The sequence below is a fragment of the Marmota flaviventris genome, chromosome 9 (genome assembly GCF_047511675.1).
Source record: "Marmota flaviventris isolate mMarFla1 chromosome 9, mMarFla1.hap1, whole genome shotgun sequence".
NCBI lineage: Eukaryota > Metazoa > Chordata > Mammalia > Rodentia > Sciuridae > Marmota > Marmota flaviventris.
Genome location: NC_092506.1, coordinates 88,378,723 through 88,401,872, shown reverse-complemented (window position 1 = coordinate 88,401,872; position 23,150 = coordinate 88,378,723). Strand labels below are relative to the sequence as shown.

The 23,150-nt window shown below is 35.1% G+C and overlaps 1 protein-coding gene across 1 annotated transcript; it reads right to left on the bottom strand.

Moving 5' to 3' along the window:
* Positions 1-4,747: 4,747 nt before the first annotated feature.
* Birc2 (baculoviral IAP repeat containing 2) lies at positions 4,748-22,463 on the bottom strand. The gene is made up of 9 exons (XM_027930629.2): positions 22,301-22,463; positions 18,982-21,053; positions 18,773-18,872; positions 13,003-13,081; positions 12,360-12,405; positions 8,790-9,032; positions 5,867-6,121; positions 5,551-5,592; positions 4,748-5,444 (listed from the first exon to the last, which is right to left on the bottom strand). Exons 2-9 carry the CDS (start codon positions 19,811-19,813, stop codon positions 5,251-5,253), a joined length of 1,791 nt encoding a protein of 596 aa, XP_027786430.1. The 5' UTR covers positions 19,814-21,053; positions 22,301-22,463; the 3' UTR covers positions 4,748-5,250.
* Between the last annotated feature and the right edge of the window lie 687 nt (positions 22,464-23,150).

Below are 23,150 nucleotides of genomic sequence, written 5' to 3'. Positions count from 1 at the left end.
CCCTGAATAACCATGCATACACCAAAAGATCAATAGGTCTGCTACAGATTTGTAGGGCACGTTACACCCCTTCTGCTGGGTCTGTGGCACACACCTGTAATGCCAGTAACTCGGGAGACTGAGGTAGGAGGATCACAATTTTAAGGCCATCCTCAGCAACTTAGCAAGACCCGGTCTCAAAATAAAAAATAAAAAGGAGGATGTAACTTAGTGATAAAACGCCTGTAGGTTAAATCCCCACTACCAAAAAAAAAAAATAATAATAATTAAAAAATAATTTTTTAAAATTACATCCCTCCCACCCAAGAACCAATAAAGGGTAAAAAGAATCATCACATAGAGATGAAAACTCACCTTTATTACCAAAAAGGCTTTGGAGGAAAACACTTAGGTGTAGATTTCCTAATACAAATCCCAAAATATTTAAACTATTTGCCAGTCATTGGCAATACTGAAAAATCAAGGCAGGCCTCTGTGATGCCAGAGTCACAGAGGAATACGGTACATGCTCAGTGGGCAGGCTGACCAGCTACTAAAGAGAAAGACAAGGCAAGACAGCATTGTGCTACCAAGTTTCTCTTTCAAAAGTACCAAAAATATAAGTGCAGGTGCAAAGAGACCTCCCACTATACCAAGGAAGCCTGAGTGAACTAAAGTTCTTCCTTAATTCTTCTTGGATTTATTTTTATTAAAAAAAAAATTGGGGACCGGGGTTATGGCTCAGTGGTAGAGTGCTTGCCTCGCATGCAAGAGGCACTGGGTTTGATCCCCAGCACCACATAAAAATAAAACAAATAAAATAAAGGTATTGTGTCCATATACAACTAAAAAAAATATTTTTTAAAAAAGTAAGATTAATGTTTACCATGCTAATAGTTCTTACACGGTAGTTCATAGGCTCTGCAGGTCCTGGAAATCCTTTTGGGATTTCTAAAAAACAAAAACAAAAAAATCTAAAAAAGTTATTTGCCATTTTCACTGGGCTGACATTTGCACTGATGGTGAAAAAACAATGGTGGTCAAACTGTTGACACCTTTACATGAATTGAGATAGTGGCATCAAAACATATCTTCAGTTTAAAAAAAAAAAATGCCTCTTTAGTTGAGCGTGCTGGTGCACACCTGTAATCCCAGCAATTTAGGAGGCTGAGGCAAGAGGATTGCAAGTTCAAGAGGATTAACAACAGCCAGGCTTGCTAAGCAACTCATGAGACCCTGTCTCTAAATAAAATACAAACAAGGACTGGGGATGTGGCTCAGTTGTTGAGTGACCCTGAGTTAATCCCCGGTACCAAAAAAAAAAAAAAAAAAGACCTTTCATGTAAGAGTATCTCTATAGTGAAGTCATAAAAATGTGAATGAAATCTGACCCTTGAGTAAACATCAACATCGCTTTAATAATATGAATAATGTGTGACAAAATGGGAAGTGCACAAAAAGAGCTTCTACTTAACCAAAGTACAAAGATTTTCTCAAAGAAAGGCACTTCTGTGATTGAACTGTTAAGCTGAATTTGCTCTCTGTTCATGGAACAGCATTTTTAAAATAACTGACAAAATACTGATAATGTGTCAATGTAGGTTCATTAACAAATGAACCACCGCTGTGTGGGATGTTATCAGTGGAAGAGGATGTGCATGTGTAGAGACACAGATGTATATGAGAACTATCTGTAATTTCCACTCATTTTGCAATAAATCTAACATGGCTCTTAAAAATTTTACCTTTTAAAAAGATAACTGACATTTTTTAATCTATACTCCAAAATATCTTTTTTATTTTTTTTTCTGGTAGCAGGGATCAAACTCAAGGGCACTTCATCACTGAGCCACATCCCCAACCCTTTTTTGTATTTTATTTAGAGATAGGTTCTCACTGAATTGCTTAGTGCCTCATTAATTTGCTGAAGCTGGCTTTGAACTCATGATCTTCTTGCCTCAGCCTCCCCAGCTGCTGGGATTACAGGCATGTGCCATAGCTCCCAGCTCTCCAATGTCTTTAAGAAACTACCACTTGTCAAGTTTTGGCATTACATCAAGAAATAATACCTACAATTATCTAAAAAATTCTTCCTTTGCCAAATGTATACCTCTGAGAGACTGAATTTTCATCATACACACAAAAACGTATCATTAGACATATAAGCACATGAGAATCCAGCTGTCTTCTATTGAGCTAAAACAATGTCACTCTTGGTATTAGGGTTTTCTAGAGAAACAGAATCCACAGGAAGTATAATTATAAAAAGGGGACTTATTAGGTTGGCTTATGTGACAAGAAGCTGGATAGTTCATAATGGCCATCTGCAGGCTGGAGAGCTAGAACCAGGAGCTGCATAATCCAAGAGGCTGAGGCCCCAGAACAAGAGAGCTCAACTGTGCTACCCTAGTCAAAGGCTTCTGAAGAATCACTGTCGGAGTCCACTTTAGAAGAGTGAAGAAGCAAGAGTCCAATATTCTCAGACCATTGCAGCAGCAATCAGAATCCATTCTACAAGAACCCAGCTTGCATCTGCTGTTACTTCCTTGTTCTTCCAATTTTTATTCCATCCAAGCCATCATCTTATTGGTTGGTGCTGCCCACGCTTAGGGAGGGTCTCCATTCCAGTTGGCTACCCCACATGCCAATCATTCCTAGACACACCCATAAATCAATCCTAGACATCTCTTAATACAAATTCACAATTCAAATTAACCATTACACTCTTCTAACCAAATTTTAATTATTTTTCAAGAGGTGTTACACTAGTATGTGTGTATGTGTGTGTGTATGTGTGTATATATATATATATAGTATATAGTGTATATATTTAGTATGTATATATAGTTATTATTTTAAATGAATTAATGTTTTACAATTTTTGTTTTAATTTTTAACATGGTAACAAAATGTTAAACGTGCATAAACACAAGTTCTTTGGGTTCCTTAATTTTTAGAATTGTAAAAGGGATTTTGAGATCAACAAATTGTGTTATTATGCACTCATTTATTTTATATATTGTAGGGGAAATTCACTAAAATGTTAACATTTCTAGAAAAATTTTTGAGATCCGTCTTTAAAGTTGATGGTGTCCTTTGACTTATGGAATAGTGATACCGCCGGTTATCAGTGACCAGTTCTGCTTCCTCACATGTTGAAGTCTGAATATTAGAGAAGCACACCAAGGCAAGCATATAAAGCAGGGATTATTTAAAAAGGAGTAACAGACTTTTCCGGGAAGGGGGCAGGGCCATAGCTGGTATCCTGGTATCCCAAGAAGCAAGGTGTTCTGCCCTTTTTATATGTCCTTCCTTTGTTCTCCTGCCCTTTCTCTTCTCCTTGCCTCATTCCTAGACATACCCTCTAGGCCTAGGAAATGCTCATAGGAAATGCTTGGTGGGCTAGCCAATATGTGGGAAAAGGTAGGCTGAAGAGGGAAGAGCAGCCCAGGACACATTCATTAACGTTATAGACTTGCCGGAATGACTCAAAATTGTCCTCCTTGATCCAACCTGACTCGATTTACCTATCTATACTGACTGCCTAATTCTGGCTTCAGTATCAGTCAACAGGTAGTTTCTTAGAATTCTAGACCCAGAAATTGAGCTCTTTTCAGAAAGAATGTGAAAAACAAAAACAAAAGTCTAACAAATGATTACATAGTTCCCCTTATTTAGGTTAAAAGGGTGAAGAAACATTCTTTCTAAACACAAGAAAGTAGACAACTGAAGTATAATATCAAGAAAAAGATACATGTTCTGGAGGCTCCCCTACATGGACCATACACATTTCAGTCTACCACTTATCATCTCCAGCAGTCTACATCATTTCACTGAGTCTTGATTTCCATGTTTATAATTTATAAAAAGGGTACCTTTGATTATACTCCTGCAAATAGGACATTTTCCTACAGAAGGAGCACATTCCTGGCATACTAACAGATAACCACAGAAAAATCCTTAGTTAGCTACTCAGGAAGCTAAGGCAGGAGGACTGCAAAATCTGACAGGAAACCCAGTGAGATACTGTTTCAAAATAAAAAGTATAAAGGGATGGGAATGTAGCTCAGAGGTAGAGGACCCAAATTCAATCCCCAGTACCTCAAAAATAAATAAATAAATAAAACTTAAGGCGTAAAAAATTCACTTTACATTCCTTCTATATAATGAGACTTTCTCTTACTGGATATGAGGTCTTGAACCTAGATGTATGCATCTGCATTTACAGACATGTATCAGAACATTAAGAGGGAAACAAATGCAAGAGAAGAAACTGGAGGATGGAGAAATTTTCACCCACCCTTCTCAGCAAATTCTCCATTTGAAGAAATCTAAAAGACTAGTGGAGAAAGGAAAATGGAGTTTTTAAACACTAAACCTCCTATCTACCTTGCCTCCAAAGTCTGCCAGAGAGTTAGATGTAAGAAAGGTCAAATAGGCTTGTGCCAAAAAGGAGGTACCTACAGTTGTCCATTTCTTATCTGCTCACCCTATCAACACCTATGCAACAAAGCTATTTTTTATTTTAAAAAAATAAATGTAGATTTATCTAATTTTACTATGAGTTTTTGATAATGATTCAGTTTTAATCCAACATTTTATCTATATTATACAAAGCAACTATATTGTCTTTTAAAGGAATTCCCATGAATCATATTTAAAAAACAATAATTTGTTTCATGAATTCAATTTTTTACTTCATAGCAAATGAGTAAACACAGATGAAAATTACTTTTTATAATAGGGTAAAAAAAATAAATTTTGATGATACAATAATTATAAAGCATTTTATTGTTTCTCACAGGTTAGGGGAAATATTGTTTATCAGTAACAGAAAAATCCTTACTTAACAAAACAAGTGAAAAGCACCAAAGAATCTGTTAACAACTCTGATGAATTCCAGTGTTACTAATTTACAGTTTTTCAACTATACTGTAATGTAGTACTCAAAGCTTTCATAAATACCAAATCCAGTAACTCCTGAAATGACCCATAACAACACTGACACTACTCCTTTAATTCTTCCTGTGTTCACACTTACATACTGATTTAGTTCATGAAAAACAAGTCTTCTCTTACAACTAAACGAATTAAGATTAAATATACAATACTATCTCTTTTTGAAATAAGATTATTCATACCTAAATAGAATAGAACATAAATGTTACTAAATAAAGAACCAAACATTCCTTGTTTTAATTTTAGATGGCTTGCAATGTTCAACAACAGCTTAAAGGCTTTTTGGTAAAGACTAAAATATAGCCTATTCTTTTATGAGAGAAATGTTCGAACAGTACCCTTGATTATACCCCTGCAAATAGGACATTTTCTTAGAGATGGGGCACACTCCTGGCATACTACCAGATGACCACAAGGAATGAACACAATAGAAACTTCTTTGTCCATACACACTTTGCAGGTTCTTTCTTCTTGTAATCTCCTCAACTGTTCTTCTAGCGACAGACCTAATAACAAAAAGAACTTTAGTGAAATTCAGTTTTCACTTTACATCTGATACAAAAAAAAAAGGTTAATATTTCACATAAGTTTTAAGTCTTAAATCTATTTTACCTGAAACATCTTCTGTTGGAATATACTTCATATTCTTTCCCACTGAGGAAAGAAAAGCATACAAAAATCATCATTCTATGAAGGTAAATACAAAACTGTTTAATTTTTTTTCACATACTATCCAATGAAGGATACAAATATCATTACAGAAAGCTATATATTATCAAGAACTATTACATTTAGGTATATTACTAGGACAATAAAAGACACCACCTTTGGTGCAGAAGTTAAATATTTTAATTGGATTTATTCTGCTTGTCAGAAACATTAACATAATGCTAAGGATTTCTTAAAATGATTTTCCCAACAAACTCACCAAATAAGTTCTCATATAATGTAGAGTCAATTTCCTTTAGACAGTTTTTGAAGATGTTGGCTGCAGCATTTCCTTTAACTAAAATGGTATCAATCAGTTCTCTTGCTTGTAAAGGTATCTGTGTTTTTTGTTTAATAATATCATGTTCCTGTTTATTAATTACATTGGCCTTTAAAAGATTATCCAAGATAGGAAGGACACATGTCAACTGTTGAAAAAGAGCCATTCTATTCTTCCGTATTAATGACAAATCATCTTTATTTAAAAAAAGAAAGAAAAAAAAAATCCATTAAACTCCTCCACTACAATCATATAGTCATTAACAACTAACTCTACTGAACAGGGCTTGAAAAAGAACAAAATGACTTATTTGCATTCTAAAGTCTGTCATTTGGAAAACTTCCAGAAGATTATAAAACAATAGAGAAAATAACGGTCTCTATTTCTATAATTTTAAAGTTGAGATACTAACACATATTAGAACCCCGTTTTCTTTATTCTGTTGACAGTAAGCAGCAAATATAAAGGTAGTAAACGTTTCTCACCTCTGAATTTGTCTCACCATGGAATCAATAATACTTCTATTTACATTATATCACTTTACTTTTTTAAGCATTTGCATATCAATTGTTTCATCTGATACATATACCCTAACAATCAAACAAGGCAAGTATTACTGCCTTCCATTTTCAGATAGAGAAAAAGACTCAGAAAAGAATGAGTGGCTTGTCCAGAATAAGCTGCAAAACCAGGTGTCTTACACCAGTGGTTCTTTTAAATATCTTATACTCAGAAAGCAGAACTATAATTTTGCAGAGCTTCAGCTACAAAGTCAAGATAAGACTTAGGTTCCCATGCAAGCTTGGCAACTTACTGGCCAAGTTCTCTAACATCTCCATCCATATACCTCAATCAACTTCCTCATCTGTAAAATACAAATAACAGTCTATTGGAGTTTTGAGGATTAATGTACAAAAAGAATTTAGTACAATATCTGGCACATAGTTGGCTGTTCTTTTTTTTTAAATAAACTGTCTACATTTATAGCAATTTTTAAATAAATTACATATGAATCAAGCTTGATTTTATTAAAAAGCAAATGTTTCTCCTTTAATCTCAAATCACATAAAATTTCATAAGTAATTTACTATTATGGAATATAAGTTGCTATGGTATTATTCATAATTCTTCCTTTTGGAGCCCCAATCACTATAAAGCTGCTTATTTTCAGACTTAAAACATTTTTTTAAAGTACACTGCTATAAGGTATAAATCTCATTAGAAATAAATTATAAAAAGAGAAGTCCAGTTTCCTTCCCCATTTACAACTTTCTAGAAATGAACAGCTCTATTCATTTTAAAACTATGAAATTTCCTTCTCTGACCACAACCTGTGCCTCACTGCTAACAAATTTGTTCTTTATTTTTTCAAAATCCCCACATCATTCCCAATTCTACTAGCACAAGAGCTAGCTCTTGGTTTTGTTTATTTCCCATTCCAATCTACAGATCAGTTAGGTTATTCCAATGATGTTCTCTGATTAGCACACTTAGCTCTTTACCTTGTTCCTTATTTGACCTTTCACATATAAACCTTCCCATATCTATAATTCAAGACTATTCTGAAACATACACAAAGTTGGAGACACAAAATTAAGGTAAGTACACTGACAACAGTAATTCTACATGAGCTTAACTGCTTTATAATCCTTAAATCTTGTCACTTTCCTCAGATCCTTTCTTTTACCAGCCACTTGTACTTTCCAAATCAATATACTTAAAAGGTGGGCTGGATGTGTACTTCAGTGGTAGTGTTGCATGTTTGGCATGCATGAAGCTGTGGATTCAATTGCTAGCACCAAAACAACAATAAAAAATTAACAGAAAAGAAATTTTATGTGCCAGGCACTGTGCTCAAGTATTTTACTAGAAATATCTCATTTAATTCCTACAGTACCTCTGCGGGATAGGTACTATTACTGTCCATATTTTACAGATCAGAAAGCTGACTTACAGCTGAACGAACTGCTAACTTAGTAACTGAAAAAAAAGCCAGAATTTAAACACAAATCTATTTCAATCCACGGGTCTTAAACATTTTGCTCCATGGCCACACAATAAGGGTGACTTAAATTATTCCTAACTACTTTACAAGCTTAAAAAGAACAGTCTCTTACAACCCAATACTGCAATTTAAACTACATTATGCAACATTTATCTTTGTTAGCTCTTTAATCCTGTCGTTTGCATATGATTCTTCCCAGCTAATCTACATGCTCCTTGAGAACAATCACCAAGATTAGCACAGTATTAGCACTGATGTTTATATGCAACAAATACTGGTTTAAGGAATATATGATTACTTGTTCTGAGGCTGAGACTTAAAACAATCTAGATGAATACCAAAATCAGTTCCATACAATCCTCGGGTTGGGCAGAAGGTTCTCATCAAACCCTAGGATTTCATTCTAAGTTCCCTTGTTTAGGAGATCCTTTTATGTGTATAAAAGGATCTCTTAAACAAGGGTTGGTGAGAAAAATATATTAAGAATATTATTTGAAGGAACTTTTTTTAAAAGTAGAAGTAATATCTGCAGCCAATTTTAAAATCTTGCCTTTAAAAATGATTAAAATTTGTTATGTATGAAGAAGAAATGTAATATTGCTCAAGAAAAGAGCTTTTGTTAAAAATTCTGATTAGTATAACTTAGAGAATCTTAACAGGAAATAATCATACAGAAAAATGCCATAGTCAGTGGTTCTCAAGTAGAAGCAACTGAGAGAGGTAGTAGAGAAGATATAGTTTAGAAACGCCTAAGAATTGTTACCAGCAGTAAGTGGGTACGAGAAAAGGATGCTGTCCTGCAACATGAGACAGTAACTTCACTGAAAAATAATGTAGATAATTAACATTCCAAAATACCTGATGCCATTTCTTCAGCTTGTCTTTCCTTCTCCTCTTCTCTTCTTTCATCTTCAGCATCAAGAAGTGCTGATACAATATCATTAACTGTTTTATAATTCTCTCCAGTGGTTAGGATTTTACTTTGAACTGTCTGTTTTACCAGACTTCTACTAAAGCCCATTTCCAAAGCAGATTTAACCACAGGTGTATTCATCATGACTGCATCTTCTGAAGAACTTTCTCCAGGTCCCAAATGAACAACTATTAGAAAAGACATTTGCTAATATTTAATTCCACATAAGGTATTAAATTCCATAAACTATGGGGAAAAAATGACTATGACATAACCTTTATTCTCACATCCTGGTCAGGAAGATGAATTATATGCATCAATTTACCTATAACTCTATTAAAAATCTGAACTCGATAATGGCTAATTAATATGGTATACCTTTTAAAAATACCACTTACCAGACTACAACCTAGACCTATTTAATGAAGGACTCTCTAGGAAAAAAGGCTGAAGAATTTGAATTTTTCTTTTTTGTTTTCTTCCAGTATGGAGGATTGAATCCAGGGGTGCTCTACCACTTTATCACAACCCCAGCCCTTTTTATTTGAGAGAGGGTCTGGTTAAGTTGCTCAGGTTGGCCTCAAATTTGCAATCCTCCTGCTTCAGCCTTCTGAGTCACTGGGATTACAGGCCTCTGCCACCATACCTGAGAAAGGAATTTTACGGTTTAAAAATTCACCCAAATGATTCTCATATATATTCATTTTTGGAAAACAATATGCTATAAAAACAAAAGTGAAAAATTATCTCCAGGCACTTGCCAAGTATGCATGAGGCCCTGCATTCAACCCTAAGCATCCCCCCGCCAAAAAAAAAAGAGTATTCATAGGAAGAATGAAAAGAAACTATCCAGCTTGTGGATAGCTGGAACCAAATAATATAAAATGAAAAAGTGTAATAAAATAGAAGACTGGTTCACCCAAAAATGTATGTAAAGTAGTAATAAAAAATGTGGTTAAAATAGTAAGCAAGTAATATGGTTTTATATAGAAACAGATTCTCTGAAGGAAAAAAAATAAGTGATTAAAAAAGAAAGTAGGAGGCAGGAGGCCATTTAGAGAGGGTAGTTGGGGAAGCATTTTCTAGTAACAGGGTAAATGCTAGTTCATATGGCATTTTGTGAAATTACAGCTATACTTCTTAAAGAAACTTTACTGCCATCTGCTGGAAAATTGTTCCAATAAACATAAAACATACATTGTCAAAAAAGCATTCTGAACAACTTTGTTCAAATCCATGTGGAATCCCTATCTGAAGAAAAAACTTCAAAACAAAGACTTGATCCCCCAGCACATAAAAACAAAACCAAAGACCTGAATGATAGGAAAGAGTGAGCTACTGGAATACCTGAAAAGAAGTCTCTCAACAGAATCAAGTGCAAAAGCCTTAAAACAAGGGAAAAGCTTGACATGGTCAAGAAAGGGAAGGTGGTAGATCACAGAGGACAATGCCCAGATGATATAGAGGCCCATAAGAAATTTAGCTTTTGTTTTTTTTCTAAGTTTGTTAGAATATTCTAGGAGGGCTTTAAGCTGAGGATTGATAAAATTGTTTTGTTTTCAAAAAGTGACTCAGGTTGCTTTGTGGAAAATAAGGTAAAATGAATAACAGGAAAAACTATTAAAATATTATGACAGATGATGATATTATGGATTAGGTTGATAGTGGCAGAGATGGTTACAAAGCAGTCATATTTGGAATATGTTGTGAAGACAGAAATAAGGACTCCTAATAGATTAAATACACAAACTAAGAACTTTTAACCTTAGCAAATACCATTAATTAAGTACAATTAACTGAGATGGGGAAGACCAGAAAAGAAGCAAATCTGAGGAATAAAGGATGAGGAGAAATGTTTGCTTTGCAATATTAACTCTTATACACCTTATAAGATGGGAAGTATTTTTGCAATTTAAACAGATGGTTGAACATTATAGGCTGGAGCTAGGAAAAAGAAAGAAATTTGGGCTAAACAGGAAGGGTACTCCGTCATTTAGAAATGAGAAAAAGCAAGCAGCAAAGAAAACTGTTCATGATCAATGAAGAAAATAGGAGAAAACCAAGAGTCTAATATCAAGGAAGCTAAGAAAGAGGATATGTTAAGGAGGGCAAAGCACAGGCACAGGGCGGGTACAGGCTTAGGTCCTGCTATGTGGGCAGAGTATGTGGAATGTTACAAGGGGCAGCGGGATGCAAAAACAAAAACAGGAAGAAAAAAAATAGGATAAAGCATTCAACTACATCAAAAGCTAACTAACAGATCATAACTTGCTAACAGCAGTTCTCTGTGATTATGACAAAGGCAAATCACTACCAAAGCAACATCATAACAGAATCCAGAGAATGAGGCCAGCACAGTGGTGCATGTCTGTAACCCCAGTGACACGAGAAGCCGAGGCAAGAGGATTGCAAGTTTAAGGCCAGCCTTAGCAATTTAGTGAGGCCCTGTCTCAAAATAAAAAATAAAAAGGGCTGGGGATGCAGCTTAGTGGTAAAAGTACCCTGGGTTCAATCCCCCAGTACTGGTAGGAAGGGGGAAGAATCCAGAGAATAAGGAAAAGGGTCAGTCTTAGATTAAGGACAAGAACAATTCATGTTTTATAGAAGAACAGAAAGAAAAATATAGATATATAATGTAGATTGGTGGCTCTGTTTGTGAGATAGCCATTTTGAAGACTGGCAAAGTGATTTTTATTAGGGAACTGCAGCAAGATTGCAGGGCAGTCCACTTGACAGCTGTGTTTACAAATTTTAAATAACAATGAGTACCATGACTTATCTGATCTCTCCCAGCTCCATTACAGGAGACAGTTACCATGTACCAAGATACTCCTTCTGTTCAAATGTTACCTAATCCTTTATCTAGTCCTTCTAAGTCAGTTTCTAGTACTCACATATCTTGGTCACTTTTCTCTGTTTCAGTTACAAATCTGCAAATTCCCCTTGAAATGTTGTGCAAAGAACAGAGTGTACCCCTTTGCAGATGTGAGTAGTACATAAAACGGTATACTATTTTAATAATTTTGGACACATAATGTATGTACATATATACATTTAAATACTAACAGATATGGCTAAAATTAAGTTCTAATTCAAAGATATCCTTGCACTGAAATATTATATATCTGACTTTAATACCTAACATCTAACTTGATTCTTACTTCAAATGTAAACTGGGCCATTTCTAAATCATGGTAGTCACAACAATCTTTTCCTCTTCCGAGGACATATCTGTACCTCTCACTTGACCTTGCTTTGAGCTGTTTTTTATTGTTGTTGTTTGCATGTGTCTTGTCTCCCAGTTGGAATTATCAGTACTTTAAATACTGGAAAACTTCTTATAATCCTTTAATATGTCATGAATCTTAGTATGTACATAATATTTGTTGATTTCCCAGCATTTTTTCCTGCGGCTTCAGAAACATCCCCTTGTTCTTTTCTTTTTAAAACATATTTTCATTCCTAACATTCTTATAAACATTCTCATTCTATATATGAAATGCTTTCACACATACTTGGTTCAGCATTTTCTTCTCCAGTAGTATCTGAAGTTGACAACAGCTATGAAACAGGAGAAAAGTTAAAAGGTAAAATCAGTAATCTCAAAACAATCTGAACAGTAGCACTACAATAAGTTTACTTTAAATAAATGTATATGCTCTTTTGAAAACCAGGTAATTCACATACTTCACTTTGTTTTACCATAATTATGTATCCTTCCTTAAACTTCACTCAATTCCAAATTAGAATTCAAGTATTTCTCCCACCTCAGGAGTAAGAAGATATAGTAATGTTTTCTCATTCTATTTGGACCGTAAGGTTTGAACTGGATTACTATCAAAAGATCTCAACCTCTAACAAGTTATTTTTCTGTTTGTTTCCTGGAAAAAAATAAAGCCACTAAAATCCTTCTTCAACCCCATTGCAAATTTATTCAGTGGTAGGATGAAAATTTTAAAAAAAACTAAAAACAATATTTTTTAAAGAGCCCTGAACAAACACATTGGTAACAAAATTAAATACCAGGTGTTATTAGTACAGACATAAACTATGTAACTAGAATTAATAAGCAAATAGAAGTAAATATCACTTCTAATAATATTTCTGTAATTATCACATAGCAGAATTCAATATTATTAATTTTAGAAATATATCTACCTGTTCAAGAAGATGAGGATATCTAGCTTGAATCTCATCAACAAACTCTTGCCCTTTCATTCGTATCAAGAACTCACACCTAAAACATAAGAAAAATATGTTTAAATATTGTTTCATACCAAAAGCATAATCTGATTATTCTAGAAAAGTAGCTTTCAAACCTATTTGATAACAACTCATAGCAAAAACATTTAAAGAAACAATATTATCATAAAACATACACATTCTTAATATGTGATATATTCTGATATTTTCTATCATTCAATTAACACACCAGAGATATCAACCTAGAAAGGAGCATAAGCTGAAAAACTGTAAACACAACTTGCTTATCAAGCTTAACAGTATTACAGAAATTGTAAATCAGTATTCCTAAAATTTTATCTTTCATATTATATTAACTGCTAAACTTTCGATAACGTTTACTCTTCAATTATATTTGAGGCACAATCTACCATATTCCCTCTGGAAAACATAAAATCAAATATTTTCATCTACATACACTGTGTTTCTCAAACACTTGTCTTTAAATTACTACAGCTTCTCAAAGTTGTTCCAGGAAGCAGTTCATTTAACATCTACTACCATTCTATTTCTTTTTTAAACAAATGGTGTTAAATAACTGGATATCCATATGCCAAAAAACCCTACTTTGACTGATGCTCATATCATATGCAAAAATAAACTAAAAATAGATCAAGTTTCTAAATGAAAGACCTAAAACAATAAAACTTCTAGTAGAAAACAGAAAAACCCCAGCATGAAAAAAAAGAAAAAAAATTAATAAAAGATCAAAAACATAATCCATAAGAAACAAATTGAAAAAATGACACCAACAAAATTAAAAGCATCTGCTCTTCAAAAGCCACTGTTAAATAAATGAAAAGGTTTTATTATTTTAATCTGCCCAAGAGAGTAGAATTGGTGCCAAGAGAGATGCTACTGGCCATGATACTTCCCATGAGAAAAAGAAATCCAGTCTCCAGCAACTTTGCCACCAAAGACCCAAACAACCCTTGCTGCTTCCTTGGATACAGGATCCTTGCACTCCTCACTCATAATGACTTCAGCTAACAGAGTCATATAGAGACTATGCCACTAGGCATCCTACAGAGTCAAAGCTATCACACTCACCCTAGATAAAGATATTTCCTCAACAAAATCAGTACAGAAAGTCTACAAGAGTTAATTGTGCCAATAAACACACAGGACATAGGGCTGGGGTTGTGGTTCAGCGGTAGAGCACTTGCCTAGCATGTGTGAGGTACTGGGTTCAATCCTCAGCACCACATAAAAATAAATAAATAAAATAAAGGTATTGTGGCCAATCCAACTAAGAAAAAAAATTAAAACAAAAACAAACAAACAAAAAAACACACAGGACACATGCAAGGCTACTCCCCACCAAAAAAAGTTATAATTAAAAAAAAAAAAATGAGGATGGGTGCAGTGGCGCATGCCTGTTATACCAATGGCTCAGGAGGCTGAGGAAGGGGGATCACAAGTTCAAAGCAAAATGGGCAAAAAGATTAGAGAAGAGCTGAAAACTTCCTAAATCTAGGGAGACAGATGGATGTCCAGGCACAGGGAGTTCAGAAGTCCCCATACACATTCTACCCAAAGAGGACTGGGGCATGTTAAAATAAACTGTCAAAAATCAAAAATGAAGTGAGAACTGTTTTTTTTGGTAGAGGTGAGATCTTACTATGTTGCCCAGGCTGGCCTTGAACTCCTGGACTCAAGCAATTCTCCTGCCTCAGCCTCCAACACCTGGAACTATAGGGGAATGCCACCATGTCAAGAGAGGATTTTAAAAGCAGCAAGGGAACAGATACGCATTTCATACAAGGGAACCCCAAAAGGCTACCAGCAGATTTCTCAGCAGAAACTCTGAAGGTCAAGAAAGAGTTCAAGGAAATAAAAACCTACAAATCAAGACTTTACCTGGCAAATGTCTGTTTCAAAAACATGAAAGAGACATACAGTTTACCAGACAAAAAAGCTGAGGGAATTCATACCACTAAATCTGCCTTACAAGGAATACTAGAGGGTTAAGGATATAGTTCAATTATAGGTAATGTACTTAGCATGCATGAGGCTGTGGGTTTGATGGCCAGCACCACAAAAAATAGAGAGGGAGGAAAAAAAGGCAAAACAAAACCAAACCAATGGTTTAAGAAATGTCCAAGAGTTCAAGCAGAAATAAAAGGATACTAATTAGTAACGTGTAAGCACATGAAAGTTTAAAATTTACTGGTAAAGATAAATATGCAGGGCTGTGTTGTAGCTCAGTGGTAGAGTGCTTGTCCCACATGGGTGAGGCACTGAGTTCAAGCCTCAGCACCACATAAAAATAAATCAATAAAATAAAGATATTGTGTCCACCTACAACTAAAAATATATATATTAAAAAAAGATAAATAATGCAATAAAATTCTGAATACTCAAAATGTGTAATGACTATATATAAGTCACTTTAATATATAATGGTCAAAAAGAAAAAAGGGGCTGGGAGTATGGCTGTGATAGAGTGCTTGCCCAGCAAGCACAAAGCCCAAAGTTATTTATATAAATAAACATATATGTATATATAAATAACTATAGCTACAATAGCTTGTTAATGGACATGTAGTAAAGAAAGATGTAATACTATCAAAACCATAAAACGTAATGGGGAGGAGGTAGAGCAAAAGGGGAGAATTTTTGTATGCAACTGAAATTAAACTGTTGGTTTATAACAGACTGTTATGTTTATAACATGTTCTACATAAGTCTCACAGCAACCACAAGGCAAAAACCTACAGTTGGTAACAAAAGATGCAGAGTTAGAAAACAAAGCACACGTGGAATATCATCAAATCACAAAGAAAGACAGCAACAGAGAAATAAAAGAACTACCAGTCAGAGAACAATTAGCAAAATGGCAATAGTAAGTCCTTACATACTGACAATTAGTTTAAATGTAAATGGATTAAAATCTTCAATCGAAACACACAGAGTAGCTGAGTGGATAAAAATCTACAACAGAGTCAGTTTACCTGTAAGAACACACAATTTGGAAGTAAAGGTAGAAAAAAAATTCTATGCAAATAAAAATCAAAAGAAAGCAGGGATAGTTATATTTAAACTGTAACATAAGACAAAGGTCTTAACAGAAATAGATACCAATATAACAACAGTAGGAGATTTTAATACCATACTCGCAAAAATGGATAGATCCTCCAGAGAGAAAAATCAGTAAGCAAATGTTGGACTTGAACTACACTTCAGACCAAACAGAACCAAATAGACATACAGAGGGCTTCACCCAACAGCAAAAGAATCTACATTCTTCTCAACCACACTAAGAAAATTCTCCAGGACAGATCATAAGTTAGATTACAAAACAAGTCACAACAAATTCAAGATGACTAAAATCATTTCAAGTATCTTTACAGATCATACTAGTATGAAATAATCATAAAAGCCAGTACACTTTGTACCTCAACAACCAATGGATCAAAGAAGAAATGGAAAAAAATTTTAAATCTTGACAAAAACAAAAATTCAAATATAACATACCAAAATTCATAGGATTCATTAAAGAAGCAGTTCTAAAATAAATACCCATATTAAAAAAAAAAACAACACTTAACCCTATATCTCAAAGAACTAGAAAAAGAATCAGATCAAAATTAACAGATGAAAGGAGATAAAAAAGATCAGAATAAAAATAAACAGACTATTTTAAAAATAATAGAAAACAAAAGATGGGTGTTTTGAGAAGATAAACAAAATCAACAAAGCTTTAGCTAAACTAAGAAAAAAAGAGAGACGACCCAAACAAAATCAGAAAGAGGAGACATCACAACTGCTATCACAGAAACATAAAAACTCATAAGAAACTGCTATGAACTGCTATACAACAAAAAACTGGACAATCAAGAAATGGGCAAATTTCTAGAAACTATAACCTACCATGATTAAAATCATGAAGTAGAAATGTGAATGCATCTATAACTAGTAAAGAGATTAAGTCAATAATCAAAAATCTGTTCATGAGAACACTGAAGTTCTACTCAGCAAATTTATGGGTTGATGGAAATGTTCTATATGTTCTAACTGCAGTACTAATTATATGGCTCAGTGCATTAAAACTCATAAAGTGAACTATATGTAAATTATAACTCAACAAACCTTTTTTAAAAATAAACAAAAATTTCCTTCCCCTTTAAAACAGAATACTCTGAAAAGTATTAGCCACACACTAGAAGTTAGTAGAGAACATATAAACACACTAAAGATTCAAGTTCATCACGTAGACGACACAGCTAGTTGTCTTATATGCCTGACCTTCATATAACTTTAATTTATTTTTACTGTTGAATTGATTACTGTATATTTCTAATGGTTAAAGACATGAAGTATAATAAACCCTGCTGCCCCATATTTCTCCCTTCTCCAATAAACTCCATGAAGGTAGAAATTTGTCTGATACATCTCTGGCATCTAAAATAGTTCTAAACAGTACCTAAATATTTGACAAATGAGTAAGTGAACTGTGCTAAACTACAGTGATAATAATTATCCATTGTGGTTTTTCATTTACTGAGAGTAAAGATTATTCACAATTAAAACCTGTTGTTTTCAGGAAAGTATTTACCAAAAAGCACTCCCAAGTCTTCTCCTTTGCTAGCCATTTAAAACTAAACACAATATACAAATTTAAGAATTTCGTTTTGCTTTACAAAGCACAAAATGTAGCAATTCAAACACTGAAATTTGAAAGCAATTTTTGATATTGTAATATCAGTAAATTTCAAATTAAAGTGTTTTGTCTTACATTATAATTTTAACTATCATTTTTCAGAGTAAAAAAATCAAAATTTACATCATATATAATGAATAGTGATGATACAAAGTACAATTTTTAACAATGTACTGATGCATAATCAGATATTTCTTTCTTTTTTTGGTACCATGGCAGACTATCCAGGGCCTTGAGCATGCTAGGCAAGAGTTCCACCACTGAGCTATATGTACAGCCCTCAACTTCTTTTTCATCAGGTATCAGACAAAAATGACAAAAAGGATAATTTGCTGAAATGTTGCAAGATATTCTTCATTAGTGTGAAACGCATTCACAGGTGAAAACATTATCTATATCACATGATTCCACTTACAGGTGGTACCTAGAATAGTCAAATTTATAAAGACAGAAAGAAGTTGCCAGCAGGTAACTGGCAGGAGTAGGAGATAATGAGGTGTCAGTATATAAGGAGTACTGTTGTGATTTGGATGAAAGGTCCCCCAAAATTCATGTTAGGCATGTTCAAAGGCAAAAAACTGGGATTATGAGAGTTCTGACCTCGTAAGTGGATTAATCCATTTGTTTAATAATCTGAATAGACTCCTGGGTAGTAACTATGGACAGTAAGCATAGCTAAAGGAAGTATGTCACTGTAGCTCGCTCGTGCTCTATCAAATGAGTCACAAAAATAAGTTAAATTATATCCAGAGTGCATGGCTTCTTACAAAAGAAGAAAAGTACACAAAAAGATTAAACATTTTAATTTGGTCTTTTGAAAGACTAATCACCCATGATGAGGCTTTGTTATATATAAAAGTAAACTTAATCAAGCCCCGAGTTTTATGTAGGAATGCATATTCAAAACACATTGACAGAAACTTGGGCTAACGCTCAGTGGTAAAAGTGTAAACCTAGCATGTTCAAGGACCCTGTATCCCAGCAATGAAAAGGGAGGAAAAAAAAAATATATATATATATTACCTTGGAAACCATTTGGCATGTTCTACCCATGGATCATCTCCAGATTCCCAACATCTCAAGCCACCATCACAACAAAAGCATTTGACATCATCATTGCGATCTAAATGGAAAAAAAGGACCAAAAATCGACTATACACATGTTCTAACACATAAGTAAAAACAAATTAGGGGAAAAAAATTAGAAAAGCATATAGCTATTTTTTTCTTACCCACGTAATAAAATCCAGCACTCGCAAGCTGCTCAGGCTGAACTGGAACACTAGCTGGCCAGTACATAAATGTTCTCATTCGAGCTGTGTGTGTCTGCATGCTCAGATTTGAAATACTAAACCTCAGCGTTTCTAGAGAATTTTCCAAAAACGGACAGTTGGGAAAATGTCTCCTGTGTTCTGACATAGCATCATCCTTTGGTTCCCAGTTACTTAGCTTCCCACCACAGGCAAAGCAGGCTACCCTATCTCCAGGTCCTACATAGTAAAAGCCAGCTCTCGCCAATTCCAATGGTGACAAAAAGGTTAAGGGCCACATATTATAAGTAAGAAATCTGGCTTCTTCAGTACTCATTGCATAACTATAGGGGTTAGTCCTCAAAGGAGAGAAGTCTTCCACAGCTCTAGAATTAAGAGGATTCGGTGAAAGGCAGGAAACAGAATCGCTGAATGAGCCACTCCGTTCCAAACTAGGAGATAATGAATGTGCAAAATGGTTTCTCAAGGGAGAGGTATTCTTAGAGGTGGCTTGCAGACTAGCTGAAACCAGATTCTGAATAAAGCTGCAGCTAGGATATAGCTGTTTATGCTTTTCAATAGGACTGTCTCCTTGTTTCCAATTATCCAGCATCAGGCCACAAGAGAAACATCTGACTTTGTCATTCACACCAGTGTAATAAAAACCAGCACGAGCAAGACTCCTTTCTGAAACAGGAACACCGATGGGGAAAGTTGAATATGTAGACATTCTGTAGAGCTCACATGAAAAATCATACTTCATTGTTTGTTTGTTGTTATTTGTCCAATTTGACAAGATTGTGCTGTCTTCCATTATACTCCTTATTTTTTGATGCAAGGGATCTTGGATAACTCTTTGGAGGTAGTTTTGTGCATGAGTAGAAAGAAGTACTTTTTGATGACTAAAACTTTCACATACAATTTCTTGTCACTTTTTACCACAAAAAGAAATCAAAGACTTCTATTTAGTTGAACCACCATACCTTCTTTTACTAGATTTATATTTCTCCTAAATTACCAAGATACTTATGAATACTTTGGGATTCTATTAACACTTTTAAGTAACCTACACGCTTTTTGCTCACAATTTGGTATAATAACTGACTTAAAGGCCTGAAAAAAGTTTACACACTTCTAAAGGTATTAAAACTATTTTTCAAAGAAGTTTATATTCTCAAAATTCTAAGTAACTATAGAATACATAAATTATGTTTTTTAATTTGCTTTTGGTTACAAGCTATAAAGTCTAGATATAAGGACAATTACTGTTTATGCCACAAAAGTAAAGTTAAATTTAGGCTTTTTTCCCCTTTACAAGCACTTTACTGTGAAATCCAAAATAATCCCATCTTATTCTAGCAAATAAGTAATTAAAATTTTCAAAGGGTCACATTATTTAAAAGCTAACTGCACACAACTTATCACAGAATTGACTTAAGTGGATTATGTTAGCTTCAGCCAACAACTTTTGGGGAAGTCAACACCCAAAGCCTTATTGTGTCCCACACCTGTTATAAGAGATGTCAAATGAATATTGTTTAAAGCTCACTGTTAACTCCTCTACCTTTGCTAAACATTATCTATTTTGTTTCTATTTCCTGCAGTATCACAATGTCTTTCTTCTTAACTCTGCATATCTCTTTATTATACCTGGTCAACTGACGGTATTTTCTCCATAAAATCAGCCATAAAATTTCCACAACACACACTTTCTATATTGCATTAAAAATTTTAAATAAACTGATTTTCATTTAAGGACCATTCAGATATGGTATCAGTCATGATAAATGAGGAATCAATTTATCAAGACAGCTCTTTTGTTATCACAAATGCCTAACACTATATTACTAATAGAATTAATGTTTACACAGAATGTACCAGAATTTACTAGCTTTCTTTATGAAAACTATATATTAAAAATGTGATTCATACACAAAATTACACTCCATAAAATTCAAACTTTATCCCTTTATAAAGCTTTGCACTTTCCATAATGAGATTCATTTCTGCAGGGGGAAAAAATGAATAGGGGGGAACTCTTCAGGGCTGTACATCTGAAAAGAACAAAAAAAAAAAAGGTATTTTAGAAAACTATAATTGCATGGCACATAGAACTTAGACACTCTTCAATTTATTCAGTAAAGTCTAAGAATGATCTATGCTTTATATAATACATCTGAATTCCAGCAATTTGTCACCAAAACTTTCCAATTAGAAAAGCTCTTGTATAGATACATGCAATATACCCCACACCATGAACTAGACATCTTTTTAAATGTACAATTTTAAAGACAGAAGCACATTTTCCTAACAGAAAAACATTTTGTTCTTGGTCTCCCTCCCTTTTCATAAAGATAATATGTCTGGCACTTTGTTGGAGACAAAATGGAACAGTGTTGAAAAATAAGAGATACCACTACACCTGTTTAGTGACAGCACCGAAAAAAGTCAGACATTATTTTTCAATGCCCAGTCACTGCCTAGCCCACTCAGGGTAAAAGGCATCAGGAGGAGCTCATTAACCTAATAAATCCTGAAACACTAACATTGCCTCGCAATTCCAAAGGAACAACCACAGAAAGCAACTCAAAAACAAAAAATACAATCATCTGTAACACACTGGCCTTGGCCATGACGACTTATAAAACTGTCTTAATTCCACCAGGTCGTGTGTGTGTGTGTGTGTGTATGAAAATTTCCCTTTTTGAGGTACTGGGGATGGAACCCAGACCTCCTTCATGCTAGGCAAGCGCTCCACCCCTGAGCTACATTCTTGATCCTTTCTTATATTCTAAGTTATAGATTTTTATTTACACAGAGCCGTATTGATTTTGCTCTCTTTATGCAAAATGTAGCTGGGCGGGGCATAGACTGGAAGGGAAAACAAAAGAAACTATGGGATTTACCCATTAATTTCCCCCGAGTTATTTCTCAGAACCCAGAATATGATTACTTAGGTGACAGAGCACAGTTACAACTATCTGAAATATGATATCTCGCCGCCACACAACTGTCTTCAAAATATTAAATACTGAGGGCCAAGTTTAAAATCTTGCAAAAATTCTTACAGAAAACACTTTGGTCAAAGTCCAAGGGCTCAGTCAGCTTGAAAACAAGTCATTTAAAAATATATCCCTTTCGACTGCAAGTCTTGCAACTGAGGTTTCCGGAAAAAAAAGCTACAGCGAGATTAGAAAGAGCGACCCTCGACGTTTGGGGGAGCGGCCCCAGGCCCAGCTTTCCACCCGGCCGCACCTTCGGGGCAGTGGGTCCTCGCCGGCCCCGAAAGGGGTGCACTCACCACAGTACCAGCGCTGAAAGCACAAAGGCAGGGCGGCTGCTAGAAGACCTCCTCACACCAGGAAAGCAACTGCGTCTAAGCGAAACAGAGACGGGTAACGACTACCTCCGCGGCGTTCTGCGGTTCCCAAAACCCAAACCCCAGCTGGGCCAACGCTGACGCACGGTGACGTCAGTACGTCCTGCCGTGGGACGTGAATCACGTGCCGCGCAAGTACGTGAAGTCTACGGCAAGGAATCTGGGTGAAGCCCACGTTCTGTTTCCGGAAGAGGAACAACCCGGAAGGATGTTTGCGGGCGGGGTGCTGTGTGTTTACCCTGCTGGACTTAACGGCCGGTTGGCGCGGGAAGGCGGCAGTCCGCTACGACTTAGTGTTTCGGTTTTGAACCTGGCGATACATCTTTAACGTTCCCCCTTCTCTGTCCTAACAGTATTGTGAGAGAAACGTGCGCGCCGGGAGCGTTGAGTATGAATCTTGAGAAACTCTGAGGGAATACTATTGTCCCGGAAGTTTCACGACCTTCCCGCGGGCTGCCTGGGTACGTGGATCCTTTCAGCCCCGGGCAAAACTGCCACGGTGTGAAGCCTCCTTTGGTCTAAGGTGACCAAGTGCACGGATGAGTCCGTCTTAGTGAATTTTTTCCCTTTTTTTTCAATAAAGTAAATTATTCGAACCGTTTTTCTGAGCTCAGTGCATCTACATAGCATCAGCTTGCCGCAGCCGCCTGTGTAAGTTGAAAATGACAGCAGCAGCAGATTAATTTAGACTTGGTGCATTTTATCATCGATCACATTTTGTTTACTTTTAAAGTTTTGGTTTTCTGTATTATGTGAAAAGTGTCTTTATTTT

Bases quoted from the DNA above. Each gene is read 5' to 3' on its own strand.
- Birc2 (XM_027930629.2), bottom strand. From the start codon at position 19,813: ATGGAAGACAGCACAATCTTGTCAAATTGGACAAATAACAACAAACAA. The intron at 18,873-18,981 runs GTAAGAAAAAAA...TTTTCCATTTAG, and splicing joins TGCTGGATTTTATTACGTGG to ATCGCAATGATGATGTCAAA. The intron at 13,082-18,772 runs GTAATATATATA...CTTATGTTTTAG, and splicing joins CATGCCAAATGGTTTCCAAG to GTGTGAGTTCTTGATACGAA.